We start from the raw sequence: 21,713 nt of genomic DNA, 5'->3' as shown, positions 1-21,713 counted from the left end.
ATAAAACTCCTGTGGGCCAACATGCAGGACGTTTCAATGCGCCAACAATTGATGACTTTGCCACTGTTATATTTGGAGAAAATTCGGAAGTCCGTGATATTGTTTTACATCGCCGGAATGATCAGTTACAGGGTGTGTATGAAACACGCCGCCCATATGATGCGCTACAATATCCCATCATATTTTGGCAAGGTGAAGATGGTTAACACTTCTCGATCAAGATGATAAATCTCCTTGCAGGAAATTATAAATTATACTATATGTATTATATGCAAGTTCAATCACTGTCATTAAAACAATAATTTATTTACAGGTGCCGAAACCAACCAAAAGTCAGTTGGATGAAATATTATTCATACCATCTTATGGTTCGTGAAAATGAAAACAATCACATATTGAAATGTGGGCATTTTCACCAATATGCTGTTGATATGTATGTCAAAACTGAAACAGAACGTTTGACATTCATCAAGTTGAACCAGAGCAAACTCTGTTCTGAAGAATATATTCACCTTCGAGATGCAATTAACGGTGATGGAAATGCAGAGAATGTCGGCCGGATGACCATTCTTCCAGCAACATACATCGGAAGTCCTCGACATATGCATGAATATGCTCAAGATGCCATGTCGTATGTTCGTCATTATGGCACAGCAGATTTATTTATCACATTCATGTGCAATCCGCAGTGAATAAAAATCAAATAAGAGTTATTCCTTGGCCAATCAACCATTGATCACCAAGACGTTACGGCTAGAGTATTCCAACAAGTTGAAATCTTTAATGGATTTCATTAAGAAACATAGCGTGTTTGGTGAGACGTGCTGCTGGATGTATTCTGTGGAGTGGCAGAAACGTCAACTGCCTCATGCACTTATTCTGATTTGGTTGGTTGAGAATATAAGACCAAATGAAGTTGATGAAGTGATATCAGCTGAAATCCCTGATGTACAAGTAGATCCAGGCTTGCATGAGGTAGTTATTAAAAACATGATTCATGGTCCCTGTGGAACACTTAATCAAAATTCACCGTGTATGGTACATGTTCGAAGTGTTATCCACGGGCATTAGTACCAGAACAATTACCGGAAATGAAGGTTATCCACTGTATCGTCGCCGGTCGACTGCAGACAACGGAAGATCAACAATAGTCAAAGTGAATCAACAATACATTGAAACTGATAATCAATGGATTGTTCCATATTCACCGATCCTATCAAAGACTTTCAAGGCGCACATCAATGTTAAATCTTGCCATTCCGCCAAATCTATCAAATACATTTGTAAATATGTAACCAAAGGAAGTGACATGGCTGTGATTGGAGTTAGTGCAGAGAATTCCAATGACGAAGTTACCTAATACCAAATGGGCCGCTACGTTAGCAGTAATGAAGCAATTTGGTGCAATTTTTCTTTTCCCATTCATGAAAGACACCCCACTGTTGTTCACTTAGTCATACACTTAGAAAATGGTCAAAGAGTATATTTCACGGCTCAGAACGCATTACAACGAGCTGTTGAACCAGCACCACCTACAAACTTGACCAGTTTTCTTAATTGTGTCAGAATGATGATTTCGCCCTAGCACTGCTATACTCCGAAATGCCAAATTATTATACTTGGAATCAATCCTCAAAGTAATTTCAACAACGGAAACAAGGAAAACCAGTTCCAGGTTACCCAATTGTATATTCCACTGATGAAATAGGTAAAATTTATTCAGTCCATCAAAGCAACGATGAGTGTTTTATTTGCGATTGCTATTAGTCAATGTTCGAGGCCCAAGATCATTCCATCATTTACGAACTGTTAATGGTGATTTGTGTGGCTCTTACAGAGAAGCCTGTCTACATTTGCAACTGTTAGAAAATGACACTCATTGGGATCAAACACTCAATGATGCTGTAATTTCTTCACAACCTCATCAAATACGAACATTGTTTTCTATAATTATATCAACTTGCTGCCCATCAAAACCAACTGATTTATGGATCAAGGTGTGACGATATCTTGCATCAAATGCACATCACAACAGGAAATCCAAATTTACAAATCAGTGAAGAAATGTACAATGAGGCGTTGATATCACTTGAGAACAAGTGTTTGATGATGTCAAACAAAGTATTATCTCAATTAGGCATGGCCGCGCCCAATCACTCGATGCACAACGCTTTTAATCAAGAGTTGCAACGCAAAAAAAAGTACAATCTCGATGCTTTAAGAGAATCAGTTCGAATAAATCTTCTACTGTTGAACCAACAACAAAAGTATGTATTTGATACTCTAATGAAAGTTGTAAAGGATGGAACTGGAGGGATTTACTTCTTGGACGCTCCCGGGGATACAGAAAAAACTTTTTTAATTTCAATGATTTTAGCAACAATTCGCTCACACAATGAAATTGCACTCGCACTTGCTCATCAGGCAATGCAGCTACATTGTTGGAAGGTGGTCGAACAGCCCATTCAGCGCTAAAATTACCATTGAATATGCAAAGCAATGAAACTCCGACCTGCAACATATGGAAGAACTCTGCAATGGCAATGGTTTTGGAGCAATGTAAATTGATAGTGTGGGATGAATGCACCAAGGCATATAAAAAGTCTTTGGAGGCATTAAATCAAATCAAATCAAATCAAAATCTCTTTATTTGCAAATGAGGTGTCTACCTCGGTGGCAAATGGTACACTAAAATACATTATTGTCAAGCACTAAATTTTAAATTAACAAGAGACGAAGAAAATTTTCCTAGAATACCATGAAAGATCTGCGGAACAATCAAAACCGATTTGCAACGGGGGATAATTATGGCTCTGTGAGGGATCTGAAGACCTGCTGAACAGTTCCCATCTATGTTACAGTCAATCAGGGTTATTTCTGGTTAGTGATATGCTGTGACCTTTTTGAGCATTTCCTTATTCACAATCAAGATGTTAATATTGCAGGTAATGAAAACATGTTTTTCCAGTAGTCTGTTACTAACTTTTGGTAGCAGTATAAAATTAACTCATTTGATGTTGATGATGTAGTCATTTGCATTATTCTGATTTTTGCATGCAGTACAGACTGAATATGAGTTCATTCCATTGTCATTTATTTTTGACAGAACGATGTCTGTCGGGTCAGCTAGTTACTAAATAAAATTTGGTAAGAAAACAAAATCCCCAATGACTGGAGGCAAGGAGTGATTATTCCAATGTTTAAGAAAGGTGACCGAAAGAAGTGTAACAACTATAGAGGCATAACCCTTCTATCTCATGGGTTAAAAATATATCAGACCATCCTGGAGAGAAAAATCAGAAAATTTGTTGAACCTAAACTTGAGGAATAACAACATGGATTTAGAGCGAACAGACCAATGCTAGACCTCATTTTTTCAACAAGAATGCTCTTTGAAAAATACTGGGATAAGAATAGAATGCTTAAAGTGGTATTCTTGGATATTGAGAAGGCATGTGATCATGTACCATGTAAGCACATATGGAAATGTCTGAGATGTGAAGAAGTGAAAAATAAGATTATAGGTTGACAAAACTATAAGTTAAATTGTACAAGATCCACCTTTTCAATTCAAAGATATGTTCTTGATTAAAATTACAACATCATTTATTAAATGGTACCGTTCAATATCCATGGACGTCATCATCAGCCAAATTCTATGTGTTTTAACTTTAATGTGTATCTTTGTATAATGACCGTATTTGGCTGATGATGACGTCCATGGATGTTGAAACCAGTACCATTTAATAAATGATGATGTAATTTTAATCAACAACATATCTTGTATTTAAAAGGTGGGTCTTGTACAATTTAACTTATTGTTTTGTAATCTCTATTCAATACGGACCAAACATGAAATTCTTGACTTTAAAAAAAAATTATAGCTTGAGTAAAACAACTACTACATGTTATAAACCTCATGATTAATCCATATTGAAAGTTATGACTTAAAATCCAATGAAAGTATTTATTATTTATTAAACCACCTATTCAATACTTTATGTCCACTTAAATGTGGTTACAAATACATATTATTACTTAACACTTTTGGGACATGTTTTGCTCTCTTTTATAAGGCATCCTCAGCCATAATACAATCTTAAAAATATTACACATTAAAAAAGAAGCTAGAAAATTAGCTTTGTAGCCTTATTACTTAAAATATTAGTACACTTAATGTGAAAATGAAATACATTTGATAAAATCATGATATGTCAGTGGAGCACTGTCTATGGATATTCTAAAATCATTTGATCTGAGAAAAAACTTCTTGTATAAATTTTTAATTTCTCATAAAATGATTCAATTAAATTTGTTGTTTTTCCTCCTAATGCAAAAGTACATAAATTTTTTCTAAAGGCGATATCACAAACATAGAAAAATATGTCTCACAAAAGACGTGGTCAAGGTCACTGCTTTTGTCATTAATGTGAAGGTAGTAAAATACTCGAAGGGTAGTTATAAATGATATGGAAACAGAAGCCTCGGTATACGATCGTGAAAAATATAGAACGTCATGCAGGCATAATTTTGGAGGGGACCCTTGCCAAGAGCTTGCAATAGTTGTTGGATTAATCGTTCTCTGTAAGAAGGAAAGGAATTCTTAAATAAGTGGTAAACAAAAAGAGAGAAAGTTCTTCTATTTGACTATATTAGAATGAGGACTTACGGGTTTGTTACAAACAGTTACACACTACCTTCCGTTGTATCAGTAAACACTCTTCTGTTGGCTCTGTTTCTCCTATTGTAATGTGTTGCAGAGGCGGTAGTGAACGCGGGGAGGAGGAGGGATTGAGGAGTGTGGTATGGAGGAGGGGATGGGTGGAGCTAACTGCGTCGAGGCTGACAAAGGGGCAGAGTTATCAAGTTCTATGGAAGCAGGCCTACTACTCGGAGGGATGGAAGGAACTTTAGAACATAAAGAATTATATACATTACGGATCCTAACTTTATCTGACCTAACCATATTTAATAATCAAGGTGTTAGTTCATGTAATAAACTTTTAATGTCCGTGACATCATTAAAGTTCTGATCTTTATTATACGTCTGATCTAAGTAGATATATAAACTTTCTAGCTCGTTTAACATCCTTCCTTTTTCCATATTCCTGATTATTGCTAGATCCTTCTTTATAGATTCAAATCGGTGACCGGTCTCCCTCATATGCAAGCTCATCGCTGAGTATTGCCTATGCTTTTCTGCGTTAACATGTTCCATATATCTTGCCATAAAGCTCCTTCCAGTCTGTCCAACATATGAATCATTACACTGTACACATTTTAGTCTATATACTCCCAACAAATAACGAATTTGTCATAATTAATTATGGTTAAAGAATATGGACTAGTTTGTGTTAGTGGTTCTAAATGCTATATTAAACTTATGTTTCTTGAATACGTTAGTGATCTGGTGAATAGCTGGGTTGTTATAAGTGAATGTAGCATATTCTGTCTTTTTGGTTTTGTCTGGTATCAGATTCGTGGACATCCTGTCCTTAATTTTATTGATTAGTTGATTGATCATTTCTACTTTGAAGCCATTAAGTCTAGCAAGGTTTTTAATATAATTTCATTCTGTTTTTAAGTTCTTAGGGGACAGAGGAATTCTAAGCGCTCTGTATATTAGACTATGGAAAGTTGCCCGTTTTTGTGAATTAGGGTGTAATGAAGAGATGTTTATAATTGTAGAGGATTGTGTTGGCTTTCTAACGATTTGGAAATCGAAGGTGTTATCTCTACGCGTGGCCATTATATCCAGAAAATTCAATGAACTATTGATCTCGTCCTCCTTAGTAAATTTTAAATTAGGTTCGATTTCGTTTAACCTATCCAAAAATTCTTTGCTATTGGTGACTTCTTTGTTTATAATTACAAATGTATCATCTACGTACATATCTTAACCATAAATCATTCCTTTAATTTTTGCTTTTATTTTGTTGTGCTTGACGGAATCCATGAATATGTCAGCAATGATGCCCGAAATTGGATCACCCATTGCTAATCCATTCTGTTTATAAATTCTATTACTAAAAGAGAAATAATTATTGTTTACTATGAATTTTAATATCATAATGAATTCTTCAACTTCTAATTTACTCAAACCACTGTGTCTACAAATATTGTCATAAATAATATTAACAGTGTTTACTGATACAACGGAAGGTAGTGTGTAACTGTTTATAACAAACACGTAAGTCCTCACTCTAATATAGTCAAATAGAAGAACTCTCTCTCTTTTTGTTTACCACTTATTTAAGACTTTCTTTCCTTCTTCTTACAGAGAACGATTAATCCAATAACTATTGCAAGCTCTTGGCAAGGGCCCCCTCCAAAATTATGCCTGCATGATGTTCTACATTTTTCACGATCGTATACCGAGGCTTCTGTTTCCACATCATTTACAACTACCCTTCGAGTATTTTACTATCTTCACATTAATGACAAAAGCAGTGACCTTGACCACGTCTTTTGTAAGACATATTTTTCTGTGTTTGTGATATCGCCTTTAATTTGTTTGAAAAAATGTATGTACTTTTGTATTAGGGGGAATAACAACAAATTTAAATGAATCATTTTATGAGACCTTCAAAATTTATACAAGAAGAATTTTTAGTCTCAGACGAAATGATTTTAGAATATCCATAGACAGTGCTCCACTGACATTATATCATGATTTTATCAAATGAATCGTGCAGTTGAGTAAGGAACTAAGTCAGATTTTGCTACTTTTCAGGAGAGCAAAAAAACTGATTTTCTTCGACACGCTTCAATGAATAGTTGCCATTATTTTATATAATATTTAGATCAGTGATAGATATGTAACGGAGGTAACAGGAAAATGTTCAAGAAAAATTTATAAATTTTATGACCGTTTGAACTTTTTTGACTTAGTTCCTTTCTCCAATAACACCGAAAAAAATTTGGAGTTTGGGAATAAATCACTTATACAAACTATACCAACCTTTGTTATATATTAAACATAGCATAATGCAATACATAAGCAATGTTTACAGTTTATCCAACAGAATAAAAACAGGGAAAACAAATACAAATGACCTTGAAGCGCCAAATAACTGCAGTATTACAACCGAGACTACTAACCTAAGGGGAATTCATTGGCTGCGAAATAATGTCCAAATAAAATGCCAAAGCATCCTCATTCGCAACATATTTCAACAGTTTACGCAAGTCCTTTATCTTCTCAGCTTTTATTGGAACCCCACCCTCTGGATATGCTGCCATTGGTTGCAAGGAAAATGTGCAAAAGTTACCTTTCTCAAGATGAAACGTATGTTTCACAATGCTGTTTATGAAGGGAAGTGCTACAAGAACTCCTGGTTTCTCTGCCCTATATCTGTATTCTTTAAACGAAGAAGGAGAAAATGCAACCTTTCCAGCACGAGGAGTATTCTTTGTCGATGTTTCAGCTGACACAGTCACTTTTTTTTAAAAACTCAGGCCACCACTTGTCAAAATTAAATACTGCACTTGAGTCTAATAACTTAACTGTAACATTTGCTTTGCTGTTTATTGATATGTACAGCCAAACACTAAATAAATAAAATTTGCTGTTTACAAAAATTGCCATATACTCTTCGATAGTATAAACTCTGTCTACTTTTTAAATGTTTTTCTTAAATACCCCAAAGTCCCTGTCGCATGGTAGGAATGAATGACCCCTCTCGGGAAAGTACTGTCTAATCTCCTTAAATCGATTTGATGCTGCCAGGCCTAGCATTAGTCTTATGACCGTATGGTTCTTATTTTGGCCTGGAGAACCATCAGAGAAACGTGTAACTGGTCAACATTTTCTGACACAAATTCGTCTATATAATCTTTCAGGAAAGAAGCAGCTTCATTCACACCCCTCTTTCCTTGGCCTTCATGATACATATACACAACACACTTGTCCGTTACAAGATCATGAATACAAAACACATTCACCCACAACTGTCTCATGTAAAACACTTCTTGCACCGGTATGTGTGGCAGGGGCAGATTTTGCATAAAGTCAAAGGCAAGGCCTGTCACTTTGTCATTTGTTCTGCATAGTGTTGCAACTTCTTTCAAAGACCTGTAGAATTTCCTGCTTCTTCTTTTATGAACATCATATTCAGCCTGAGCTGCACGCTTTGCTGATTCACAAATATGTGGACTCCTCACACTTGCTGCAGACATCGATCTGTGGTCGTCCGAATCGGTAGTTATAATTCTCAACAAAATAAGTCCTGTAGAAGCTGTACTTGACTCCACACTCCGAGTATTTTGTGACAAACATATTGTACATTTCTTTAATAGTTCAGCGGGCATCTAAGTAATGCACTTCTTTCCCTCCGTAATGAGTCCGTTTCAGACGGAATGATTGAATATGATCGGATATCAGTTTAGTGACATCTTCCGGTATCTTTCTGGTGTTTGGATTGGTTCCTCTCTTGTCCCTGGGAATTTCTCCATGAAGAAGAAGCATTGTGATACGGAATACTCTTTTCTGAGTGACGGCATGCATGCTCATAAAAGCTGAACGACATACCTTCTTTCTATTGTTGCCATCCATAACAAAGTAAGTGAAACTTGCTGCTCGCTGCTTTGAATTTTCATTCCTCGGTCTTCTGGTCTTAATTTCATTCTTCTCGATGAGGCGCTGCAAGTATAAATCTTGTGCATCCTTACTGGGAAGTTGAAGAAACTTGGAAAGAATGGACATGCGAGCCTCTTCGTTGATAATCTCAAAGCACTTCTTTCTGCATCTAGAAGAATGACAGATTATTAATACTAGGTATAAATCTGTACCATACGTATTGTTATCTAAAACAAGAGTTAGAAAGTTCGGTTGCATGTTAGAATATTATTTACTAAACAATCCCTAGTAATACTTCTCAAGCTCCTTACTTACCTGCAGTCAGAACCGGTTTCTTTGCCTTCCACAACTCTCCCACATTTATTCACATATGCCAGTCCTCTGAGTCTTGCGTGTTTCAGAACACTATGTTTATGGCCCTCAGGCTGTGTCTTCCTTTTCGGAGTCATATTCTCAAAGATCACTTTGTCATCCACCGAGATACAAACTGAAATACTGTACACTATAACCCACCATGTACCGTACAATTTCTGTTTCCCTCCAGTATGTTGTCCTTTGTGTTGTACCAACGCTGTAAATTGAAATATCCCCTGTTATACCTACATTGCATGCAACGTGCGGCCAAGAATGGAACTAGGTCATGAATAGCAAGTGGTGAAGAAACACACTAAGTCGACTTAGTGCGTTTCTTCACAATATGCCTGATGTCCATCCACTGTTTCTCCCACAAGGAGAAGGCTGACTTATTTGTTTCCTTTACCAAATGATAGGGCTTGGTTATGTGAGGTAAATGAGGCAATAAAATGAAAATGGCCGATTTTGACTTAGTTCCTTACTCGACTGCACGATTCAAATGTATTTCATTTTCATTTAAGACTTTCTTTCCTTCTTCTTACAGAGAACGATTAATCCAATAACTATTGCAAGCTCTCAAGTGTACCAATATTTTAAGTAAAAAGGCTACAAGGCTAATTTTCTAGCTTCTTTTTAATGTGTAATATTTTTAAGATTGTATTATGGCTGAGGATCCCCTATAAAAGAGGGCGAAACATGTCCCGAAAGTGTTAAGTGTTAATATGTATTTGTAACCACATATAAGTGGACATAAAATATTGAATAGGTGGTTTAATAAATATTTTCATTGGTTTTTAATTAAAACAACTATGTTGAGAGACAAAGAGCTGTGTGCAAATTCAAGGAGGCAAGTCACACCGTTTTGAAACCAAGAGCTGAGTCCAACAAGGAAGTTGTCTATCACCACTTATCTTCATTTCTATAATGGATGAGGTTATAAAAGCAGTGAAAATGATGATGCTTGTTGTTTAAAGGGGCCTAACATCTAGGTCATTGGCCCCTAATGGTACGAAATGAGACGAAATGGAATGATAAATTAAAAGTCCAAAATCCTCCACTGACCAGAATTCAAAACGTGAGGACAAAGAATGAATGGAGGGATATGAATTTAAAACAATCAGTGGATCCAACCCGCATTGCCTCACATTCACAGAAACTGACGTAAAACAATAGTATTACTGACCAAGGGACTGCTTCTAAAGCACAATACTGAATCAATGATGCTTGCAGTCTAAAGGGGTCCAAAATCCAACTTATCGGCCCCTCATAATGTTACTTATCGCTAGGAAAGTAGAACCATGGTATTTGTCATGATGCAGTACTAATCAAAAGTAGCGTAGACTCACGGTATTCCACACATTATGGTACTACTCACAGTTAAAGAAATTCGCACATGTAATTCAGACCTATGGTGTTTCGCACATTGCGGCACCATTTACAGGCAACGCAAACCTATGATGTTCATCACACAAGTGTATTAAACACGGGGACTCGTACTATCCTGTGGTGTTCCTCATATAGTGGGTACTAATCATAGGCAAGACAGAACCATGGTGTTGCTCACCCATAGTGTCGCTCATATAGTGGTACTAATAACAGATACTGTAAAAGTCGACAGTGCACTCTAAGTTGGGGGCTGAACGCATGGTGCTCCTGCGTGCTACTATTCACAAACTAATTTGGTACCTAACATAGTGGTACTACGTGCAAGTAAAAGCGACCTATGGTGTTCCCCATGTGGTGGTACTAATCACTAGTAGTTCCATGGTTCTAATAGTCATCCCTTAGTCGCCTCTTACGACAGACAGGGGATACCATGGGTATATTCTTCGTCTGCGTCCCCCACCCACAGGGGGTCAGTGAAAATGAAGGATCAGACAAAAAATGCACTTGTATTTGCTGATGATGTTATGCTATGGGGTGAGACAGAAGCATAAGTTCAAGCTAAACTAGATCTTTGGCAAGAAGAATTTGAAAGAAAGGGAATGATCATCAGCCGAACTAAATCCGTTGGTTTAGTGATGAGTCCAAATCCTGAAGCAGTCCACCTGCAGGAACAAAATGAAGTAGTAGACATTATCAATAACTTCAAATACTTAAGGAGTTTTTGTTTCTTCTGACAATACCATAAACCAAGAAATAGGCAATAGAATACAAGCTGCATCAAAATTCTACCACTCCGTTCGTCAATTACTTTGGAATAACTCATTTCCCCGAGCTTACAAGCTCACACTATACAAAACATATCTTGTACCAATTCTAACATACATACTGGAAGCAGCAATATTGACTAGATCTGCACAAAGTCGCCTACAGGCCACTGAAATGCAGTTCCTTCGGTCACGTCTCCAAAAGACAAGGAAAGACAAAATAAGGAATGAAAGTATTCGGCAACAACTTGGATTGGACAGGAGCCTGTTGGAAACCTTAGAATTAAGCAGATTACGATAGTATGGATATATGAGTAGGATGGCTCCAATTAGGACCCCAAGACCATACTATGAAAGGAATGTTGTTGGAGGCAACAACTTAGGACACACTCTCCTACTTCCCCTCCACACTCCCCGCTCAGCATAGCAACTACCAGTACTTGTTTTAAAGCAGATGCACACTTACCTCACTAGAAGTGAGTTCTTCTCCGTACATCGGGGCCAATAATAAGGAGTAAGTAATACGATTTTATCACATTACGTTATATTATTTCATCTTCCATTTCACGTTACTTACACTTATATTATTTTTTATTTTTTCATTTTAATTCAGATAAAATTATATCCATTACCACACAGAACTTTACCATCACGGCCCCGATCGACTTTAAATTCTGAAGCATTTAAATTTTTAATATACCATCTAAGGAATGCTTATTAAGTTTCAACAAATCTTTTACTAAGAGATACAAATCAAGTGTGCTATTTACAACAAATGATATTTTAAGACTTTATAAGTAAAACTGGTATTTTCCAAGAACATCAACAAGAGAAATATGGACAATTTAACTGTTTTATCTGTCTTATGACTTACAATTTTAACAACATTTCGAAGATCTTATTTTAAATGTCAAAAATTTTAAGGTGTCTTTCCAATTTTAATATTTATTTCTGATATATTAATGTTAATTTATTATTAGCTGATGATGTCCCTTAGGGGACGAAACATGTACTAGATATAATAAATTATATATTGTATTGAATAGGCGGACCGCTTAATTATAATATTTAAGTTTATCTTGAATATTCATTGATTGACTTTCCTTTTATTCGCAGCCTTCTTTTATTCTTTGATTTAGTTTTGAGACGTTGACTTTCTTTCTGCTGGTTCAGTTGATAAGATGGACACTCGCATAATACAGTGTTAGCTGACAACATTTTAGAAGAATTGTATGCCGATGATCATTCAAATGGATATAGTGACTGTGAATTAGTGGAAACTGAATGTGAAAGTGATAATGGAAGTGATATTCAAGCCCCTACATGCTGTAATTTACATAGTGTGCTCACTTATTCAAGTGACTCAGATTACGACAGCAGTGTAAGTATTGATGATGTATTAGGGATTGACGCTGAAGATAGTTAAAGACAGATCCATCAACTTTAAAGATAAAATCTTGACTAGTTTAATCTTCATGTACATTTTTATAATCATATGCATTCTAGTATGCTCAGTAGAAAAATGTCCGGTCTACAGGGTATGTGACAAGCTCAAGCATCCGGTCAGCAATGCGTTAAGGGCCCTGGAACCACTACGATAGCTGTGAAGGCCCTTCAGGAACTCTGAAAAATGGTGGCAAAAGGGGCTCTGGTTAAGACGCAGTGGGTCGTTATGCATGTTAGGTACCAAAATGAGTAAAAAAAAAAAAAAAAAAAAAGCAATGTAAATTTATATACTGTACCTGAGCTGACTGTGTGTAAGTAAAGAAGATATGAGTAGAATTTTGTAAAGAATATGATTTTATTAAGGATGAGCTGGGTGTTTAATAGAAAAATTGTTAGTGTAAATTATATAATACTGTATTTAGGAAAATGTCTTTTCTTTTCTTTTTAATAACATTAAGAAGGAAAACAGTAGAAGAATAACAATACTATGAACATTTAAGAAAAAAGTAAGATCTCTAACTAAAATAGATTACATGAACATGGGTCAGCCACAAAGTGAAGTGACAATATTACAATATAAACATCTTGATATTTTTATGATGCATCTTAAAATAATCCCACAAACTTGAACCGGACAGAAGAAAATGAACTCCTCTCCCACAACTGATGCATAGCCAAGATTCAGCTCAAGTACATAAGTGCGTTCCACACTGAAAGATTGAAATAGTTCATGCCAAAAGTATTATAAATATCACACACACACGCACACGCTGAAATGAGACTGATGAAGAGTGTATCAAGCTATGGATCCTGTCCTTGTCATTGCACGTTTCTCTGTTTGTCCTAGTGCCTCTTCTCTGCTGCTCCCTCTACTTACCTGTCAGTTTTATTCTTTCTGTATATGCTCCTTCAAAACTTCTTGTGTGCATTGGAAGGAACAATTCCCTTGTGCCAGGGAGTACGAGAATATGTCATGTTATATTGGGTCCTCACAGTACAAGTTACTGATTTAATTTTCAACAGTTAGCAGAAGAAAACTATTATTAAAAAATGAAAATATATTTTTTGAAATATGTTGTAGACCTATTCATTTCAAACCCTTTACAACTAATATTGTCTCTGTTTCTAAAACTTCAAACTTATGCCCAGAAACGCAGCTACTTTTGCGTTATACTCTTTTCCCTGGCATGAAACAACTGAATGATCTCCTAACAAATGCAAAAATCTGGCATATAACCTGTCTTCCGCCATGGAAAATAAATAAACATGAGATTATACAACATTACTTGATCAGCAAATAAAAGCTTGTACTCACCCGAAAGTCATCCATAAGACCTAACATTTTTGCCGTGCGTTTATAAATATCTTTGGTGTGATATGGGATGCGCACGGACCCTTCGTGGACTATGGAACCGCTCTTTAGCTCTTGATATGTGATAACAGGACTTTCATACACCTGTTTCACAAACTGGACGTCATAGTTATCCTATAATAAGAATGATATGCAGTAAGTTTAGCCTACACTTTTAGCTCAAGATCCAAATCTGAATACATCAATAGACATAAGAATAAAAGATTGGTACCAGTGAACATTGGTTCGTAATAATCCAGTGAAGAATAATTTACAAACAAAGGTAAAAACTGTAATACGATATAGTACAAATACATACCTTTAAAAGATAATCTAAATTCAATTGAGTAAAAGGCACAGTCTTTTCATTAAGTTTTATAAACTTCAAGTGTTTTTCAAAGAAGTGACCACTGAAACAGAGAAGAGCAAAACAGAACATAAAAATTATATAGGCTATACAGCACAGTTATCAAATGATACAAGCAGAAGTTGTATGAATCAAATAATTTACCCTATTATGACAAGACTACAAGTTGGAAAGATGATGGTACTGTATGTTCTGAAAGAACTACTTTTATTATCACTATCACAGTCCATGCTAACATCATATAAAAATGTCTAATGATACGTTTCTTTTTTTCTACGAGCACTTACTTGCTGACGCCTACTTTTCCGAACGTCCGTGTTCGAGACAGTTCTGGACGAATGCATGCACGGTTCTTTCTTTGCTCGGGCTGGCGCACCCAGTCGTCCCAGTATCTGGTAAACAAAGTTATAGAGCACTTAAGTTTCCATATTTAGAGTGTAAAAAAGTATTTAATAACATTATAAAAGTTCAACTGGTCCATAAGATCTACACTACTGCTACTGGTACAACAATGGCTCCATCTACATCAACCTAGAAACAGTACAGAGAAATATCATCATCCCTATAGTCTCCAGTCTGATGGAGGTTCATAGACATCTTTCTTGTGTGGTACTATGATCCCAGTTCTTTTCGTAACTGCCTTAACTCCAATTATAATGTGAAAATTCGAAGTGAGAAAATTGAAGACATACTACTGAATGATGATTCTGGTGATGAACTCATCCCTGATTTCAGTGATAGTGATAGCAATTCCGATCATGATATATCAGACTCTGGGCAAAGTGAAATTCAGCACATTCAAATGACTGACACGCATCTATCTTATTGCCCGCCTGCAATCAATTTCACTGGACGGGTAGGATTAAATGTTGACATCGAAAATGGCAATGAAATTATGCCTTTCGTAAATTTATTTAATGTATTGTACCAGTAACGCGCGGTACATGCCATATTTTTTAGATAAATAATATTTAATCATCACTCAAGACATTTACTGTAAGCTTGATCTGTCTATGCTCGGTGAAGAGAGCCCGCCTGAAGCAGCTACAGCTGTATGAGTGACATGGACGCAGGAGCAAGATAGGCTACCCGCCTGTTCTGCCACGTGCTACCCTGCATGGACTCGTGTGTTCTAGAAGAAATGTCACACCTTCCTGAATGTTTGACGACTACGAAATTTTCAAAACTCCTGTAATAATGATCGTATCAACTCGAGGGACATGTCACTTTGTAGAGAATCATTTAAACGTTTCTAATATTAAATTTCAAGTAAATCCATCACGGGATTCTCAAGTTATTCAACTTCATGGAAAACATGATATCTGATGACGTAGAAGCACAAATCATATATAACACAAGCTCAACCCAACCAAGTCAGTCAGTCACAGCTGGGAGTCCAGTCTGATTCACCATGCTACACTATTACTCTGTTCGTCGAGACAAAGTGCTGTCAAAATCTATCTTTGAATTCTACAAGTCTTTCTAACGGACTTAGATTCTGTCGGTTAATTGGAACTTAGAATCTGTGCACGAGTAGAAACTCTGATATGTGATAAGTCTTTACAATGGGCTTAGATTCTGTCATTTGATTGGAACTTAGATTTTGTGCGCGTATAAGAACTTCGACATGTGACAAGTCTTTATAATCGTGGAAGTTAGTTTCTTACCACTTTACAATTGTGGAACTTAAGTCTCTTATCAACAAGTGTTGTAACTTTCAAAGTGACACATTACCGTATTATATTATTAATTGTGGAATTTTTTAAAAATCACTCAGCTTATTTATTTTCTTTATTAAATAGAAGTGATCATGAAAGTGTATAAAGTTTTTCACTACCCTAAATGCAAGTGATTACTTATTACATTAATTTATACTTGTGTGCTTCGACACAAGTGATTAACTCTGAGTAGAAGCGAACGATGCTCAATTCATAGTGAAGTGAATTTATAACTGTGTATTGCGAAATTTATTATTTCTTCAAATTTTGGGTTGAAGTGAATGATACACAATTCAAACTGAGTCGAATTTTGAACTGTACATAATAATTGATGGTGTTATTTCTCTCTCAAAGTGATTAATAATTTATTAATGGGTTCCCCGTTGGATAAACTCTTGAACAGTCGTATATTTACTCTAGTGCCAAGTGCAACCATATTTCAGTGGAAAGCAACCGCGAACTGTGCATAATATATGAACAGTCTTCAGTTTTGTTATTTCTAAAGCTTATGTTCATGAACTGTGATCTATTTCTTTTCTTAATTTAATGCTATCCGCATCTTCATCTTTAAATAACATTTAAATTCTATATAAAAGGGACTAGTGAAGATCGACGTCATATTACGTCAATATTAAATTGAACATTGGTGTCAAATAAGTGTCGGGGGACTGTGCAATTGTGGACACTCGTGTGAGTAATAAAACGAGTGATTACCTCGCAAGATCGTCGGAGAACGATGTTTTACTGTATATGATTTAGAATTAACTTCCCTCTAAAATGCATATGCAATTTTCTTTTCCGTAACTAACAGTTTTCAGAACACTGTACTTTTATGTGTTGAAAAGAGCATTTCAAGCTTGCAGCCCAATGTACTCGCATCTCTAGCACAGAGTCTGAAGAATTATAGGTAAAATTTATGATCTAATACTGTAAAAATATCCAAGACCTTCAGAAAACTACTTACACAGTAACCAATACAATTTAATAATATGCTATAAAATGTATTTTCAAACAGAGTTATTGCTTTAGGAACTGTTTAAAGAAAACAACGCTCCTTCTAGGGCAGATCCAGCTTGCCTGCTTTTGGATAAGGTGAGAAGGGAGGTTTATCTCTCCTACTAGTATGCTGAGGGAGGCAAAGATTGAGGACGGTAACCCACTACCTCAAGGTTCTGACTTCCTTGTATTTCTGCTCAAGTGAGTGTTATATATCTTCTTTCCACCAGCTCCCCTCACATTGTCAAGCTTCACATACTGTTCACACAGAATGCTGAAGCACTACCATTACCTCATGGAAGATCAGATGCAAGCTATACTGGGACAAATTCATATCAAACTGGAAAGAATTCCACACAATGAATTGGAGGTCACACGTGTCCATAATTCCTGTATTATTACAGTGTACATTAACAGTGTGCATTTAATTCCTTTGGTTTGATGACTGTATCTCCAAATATGCTGTAGCTCTTGCAGTCTATAGCCTCACATGAACAGATCATATGATGGGTTGTTTGTAACTCCTTCCTGCATTATCTGCATTCTAGGTTGTTCTTTAAAATTTCCATTTTATTTGAAGCTTCTCCACAGAGTTCTAATGAACTTAAGTACTTAAGTAGATTTTCAGTCGTTGTTTTCTTATATGGTCCCTTAATAAACAGTTTCTTATGTTTGATGCCCATTATTTTCAACCTTTTAAGGTGTTTACTGCTGGATCAGCTCATGATGAAACACTTAGGTATTCCACGGACTAGTTCTGGTCCTTTAAAGCATAAGATGCTGATCCTTGTTTAGCAAGTTCGTCAACTTTTTCATTCTCTCAATGCCTCTGCGACATGGTACCCACACTAGATTGACATCAATATATTCTACAAGATTTGACAGTATGTTAAGGCATTCAGTTTAGAAGTCACTTTGGGACTCGATAAAGCCTTCAGTGGTGCTTGGCTATCTGAAAATATAAGGATCTTTTTGCTTTTAAAAGCTCTTTTATGTTTTCGTATGTGCACTGTAGAACTGCATGTATTTCAGTCTGGAATACTGTGACACTTTTCCCACGGAGAATCTAAAACTTCTTTTTGGTGTAACTCGACATATCCCATTCCTAAGTCTGTCTGTCTGTCTGCCTGCCTGCCTGCCTGCCTGCCTGCCTGCCTGCCTGCCTGTCAACCAAATCAAGGAACCCACAGGATAATCAGGTTCTTTCTTCCAGTAGTTTCAGCCAATGATGACCTGAAATTTCTTATTAAAATAATATTTAACAGTAGTGTGGTCCGATTGAATATTTAATATGGAATTGCCTACAATTTCCTTATGACAAACACTCCTGATATTGAATATGGAACATTGAGACTTAAGCATTGCTGAATTACAGTAGAAGTCCGCTATAGCGAGTACGGCATATAACGAGAACTCCGTTATAGCGGCGACCTTTTACTGTCCCTTCAAAATTCCTATATTAAACTGTGTATCGTCCTTCAGTTACAGCGAGAACCATATCACTGGCGCATCCGTTATTACGAGCGATTAAGCGTGCGCTATTTTTTCCGTTATCGATATTTATGCACCCCAACAATGATATTGCATGCGATCGATTACCTTCGGCATCGTTTCCTCGCTATGTGCACTAGCAATTTCTCTTGTCGACATTTAAAGGCGATGTCGGAGTCGATAAGTAATATCTGTCGGCAGCTGTTCCGTAAAGAAAATTCGAAATGAAAGAGAACATGTTTTCGTAATAAATGCGTAAATAACGTGTCCGATAACGGTTGTTAACTCGTTAAAAATTAAGGCTGACTAAATGACCGCTTAATTTTGAGGTTAAATACTGCAATTAAGCAAGAATGGGATACACCTCAAGATATGGCAGAGTGCTTAATTGATTTCAGAGGTTAGTTTATATTTTGTCGCGTCTGGTTAAATTACGGAAAGGCTATTATGAAAATTTATAGCGAGAAAGGTATAATTTCTCTACTGGCGCTTGAAGTGTGTTTTCATCATACATAGCCTATGGTACGGTTAAGTTAGGATACATGACTCTGAATAAGAAAACTGAAAATTTTGCAACAAAATGCGATCGATCATCTTCGGTACAGTATAGTTTTCTCACTTTGTGCATTTGTGAGCTCTCTCGTTGACATTCAAAGGCAATGTTGGAGTTGATTAGTAATACCCATCGACTGCTGTTCTCTAAAGAAAATTCGAAATGAAAGAGGATAACACGTTTTCGTAATAAATGCATAAATAACGTGGCCGATAGCAGTTGTTAACTCGTTAAAAATAAAGACTGAAGTAAACAATATCTTAATTTTAATGTTATATACGGATATTAAGTAAGAATGTGATACACCTCAAGATATGGCAGAGTACCTACATCACTGATTCTTCTTCTTCTTCTTCTCCTTTCAGTGCCTATCCGTTTCGGATGTTGGCGATCATGATGGCTATTTTCGTCTTGTTTGTGGCAGCGCGGAACAGTTCAACTGATGACATATTGCACCAGCCTCTAAGATTGTCAAGCCAAGATATTCTTCTTCTTCCAGGACCTCTTTTGCTGTTGATTTTACCCTGGAGTATTTTTTGGAGTAGGTTGTATCTATCTGTGTTGCGCATTATATGTCCCAGATACTGCAGCTTTCGGCATTTCACTATCTTGATCAACTGAGGTGTTGTGTTCATCCTTCTCATTACTTCCACGTTTGTAATTCTCTGGGTCCAAGATATTCTCAGGATCCGCCTATAAAGCCATGTTTCAAAGGCCTCCAGCTTCTTCTCTGTGTTTTTATTTAAGGTCCATGTCTCTACACCATATAAAAGAACAGAAAATACATAACAGTCTTTAGTCTTTAGTCCCTAAAGTTAGATTGTGGCTTTTAAACACATTACTCATTTTCTGGAACACACTTCTTCCTTTTCCAATGCGTACCTTGACTTCTTGTGTGCAATCCCAGTCTTCATTTATTATGGTTCCAAGGTATGAATATTGTTTTACCCTTTCTATACTCTTTTGATTTATCACTGATTACAGAGGATATTTCATATCTTCTTGCGTCTACTTACGGCTATTTACATGTACATTTTTCGCGAGGAGGTTATTTCTCTACATGCGTTTCAAATATGTTTTCATGATAGACTACATATACGGTTAGGTTAGGTGACTCTGTTTGAAAAAGAAAGCTGAGGTGTTTGCCACAGAAATCTCTGGAGTTATACCGTATTTCTCCTAATCCAAGACTTTTTTTTCCCCAGAATCTCATGCGAGAACTCAAGGGTTGTTACATTCGCGGCCTAACAGTAAGTTAATGGATACTACTGGCAACTACCGCGGTAACCACGCTGCTTCTTTTCACACACGCACAGAACTCGTTGACAATAAACGACCGCCTCTTTACTACACATCGCTAGCCGTGACAACCTGTTGTACAGTGCCTGTGTGTTTCTCAAATTTGCAGAATGGCATCAAAACATGCAACCCTTCGAATTCTTAGAAAAGCCATGGCTACTCAGTGGCAGTCATAACGCGTCTATTGTACTTGAAGCTTAGTAAAATTAAGGTTTATAGACAGCAGGAATATTTTTGTGAAGGATAATCGTATTGTAAAGATAAGTGGCAAAGGTATTGCCGGCAAATTTTCAACGGGTTCTAGTCGATATTATGATGCCAATTTTAAGTTAATGTTTATTAAACACTCGGAAATGTAGAATAATTGTGCAGCCGCAAGAAAATACGGCAAAGGCCTAACTAAAGTCAATATTTGGCATTAGTGTGAAGACAAAGAGCTAAAAAAAATGCATACTGTACAAAAAAAATGCATTCAGTGGTCCGCAACAAGGGCGCTTTAAAGAAGTCGAAGATGAAACTGTGAGGTATGTGCACGAAAAACGCAAGGGCGGAATGGCCATACCGTGGCACAATAAACTTGTTCGTTGACTTTCAACGTTCGCGATTAGGCCTATACATCGCTAGCCGCTGAATTTGACCGAACCTGACAAGCGAGACGTGCGTGTAGCGGTAGCCGGTTATATCTAACGCTGCGTAAAAGTAACAGTTTTATAGACAGCAAGAATTATTTCCTGATGGATCATTGTATTGTAGACACGCATGGAATAGGTATTGCCGGAAAATTTTCAACGAGTTCTCTTTGGTATTATGATGCCAATGTTAAGTTAATGGTCCTTAAACCCGCGGAAATAAAGAATAATTGTGCAGCCGCAAAAAAAAAAAAAAGAAAAAAAGAAATGCAGCGTAATGAAAGTCAATGTTCAGCGTCTAAAAATAGTCTAAAAATGTGTAGGCCTACTGTACATCAAGGCATTCATATGATTTTACAAACTTCTTTTTGAGCCTGATTTAAATTTTTTGAAGGAAAAAGTGGGGTTCATCTTGGATTCGGAGAAATATGGTACTATATTTTTTTTCAGAATGAAATTAAACACACACTTTCACGTAGTATCAGATTACAAAAAATAACAAACAAGAAAGCCATAGTGTGGATATCATCTGGGGAAATGCAAGTTTTGAACAAACTGATCACCGTTTCATATAGATTTTAAAGTGCATGAAGGGTTTTTCCACTTTTATACAAAAATCTGATATAACGAAAATCCGTTATAGTGAGTAAATTTTTCACTGTTATGAATTCTCGCTATAACGGACTTCTACTGTATATGGAATTGCTGATCACATATTCCATAGCAAAGGAGATAACAATCCTCCCTGTGGACATCCACCAGAAACTCTAGCCATTACCAC

At 36.4% G+C, this 21,713-nt stretch overlaps 1 protein-coding gene across 3 annotated transcripts in view; it reads right to left on the bottom strand.

The window, feature by feature from the left end:
• Positions 1 to 21,713, bottom strand: part of Mgat1 (alpha-1,3-mannosyl-glycoprotein 2-beta-N-acetylglucosaminyltransferase) — a 167,263-nt gene that overhangs the window by 40,642 nt on the left and 104,908 nt on the right. For 2 of the 3 annotated variants that reach the window (XM_067146872.2, XM_067146873.2), the window contains exons 8-10: positions 14,534 to 14,638; positions 14,199 to 14,289; positions 13,844 to 14,014 (exon numbers count right to left, since the gene is read on the bottom strand). In XM_067146872.2, the coding sequence (XP_067002973.2) occupies positions 13,844 to 14,014; positions 14,199 to 14,289; positions 14,534 to 14,638 (367 nt within the window). Of the gene's footprint in view, positions 1 to 12,591; positions 12,706 to 13,843; positions 14,015 to 14,198; positions 14,290 to 14,533; positions 14,639 to 21,713 lie in introns of those variants that run through there. The other variant, XM_067146874.2, reaches the window with a different exon arrangement.

Source organism: Anabrus simplex, chromosome 5 (assembly GCF_040414725.1).
Source record: "Anabrus simplex isolate iqAnaSimp1 chromosome 5, ASM4041472v1, whole genome shotgun sequence".
NCBI lineage: Eukaryota > Metazoa > Arthropoda > Insecta > Orthoptera > Tettigoniidae > Anabrus > Anabrus simplex.
Note: the sequence above shows the minus strand (reverse complement) of the source record. Positions and strands in the feature narration are given on the sequence as shown.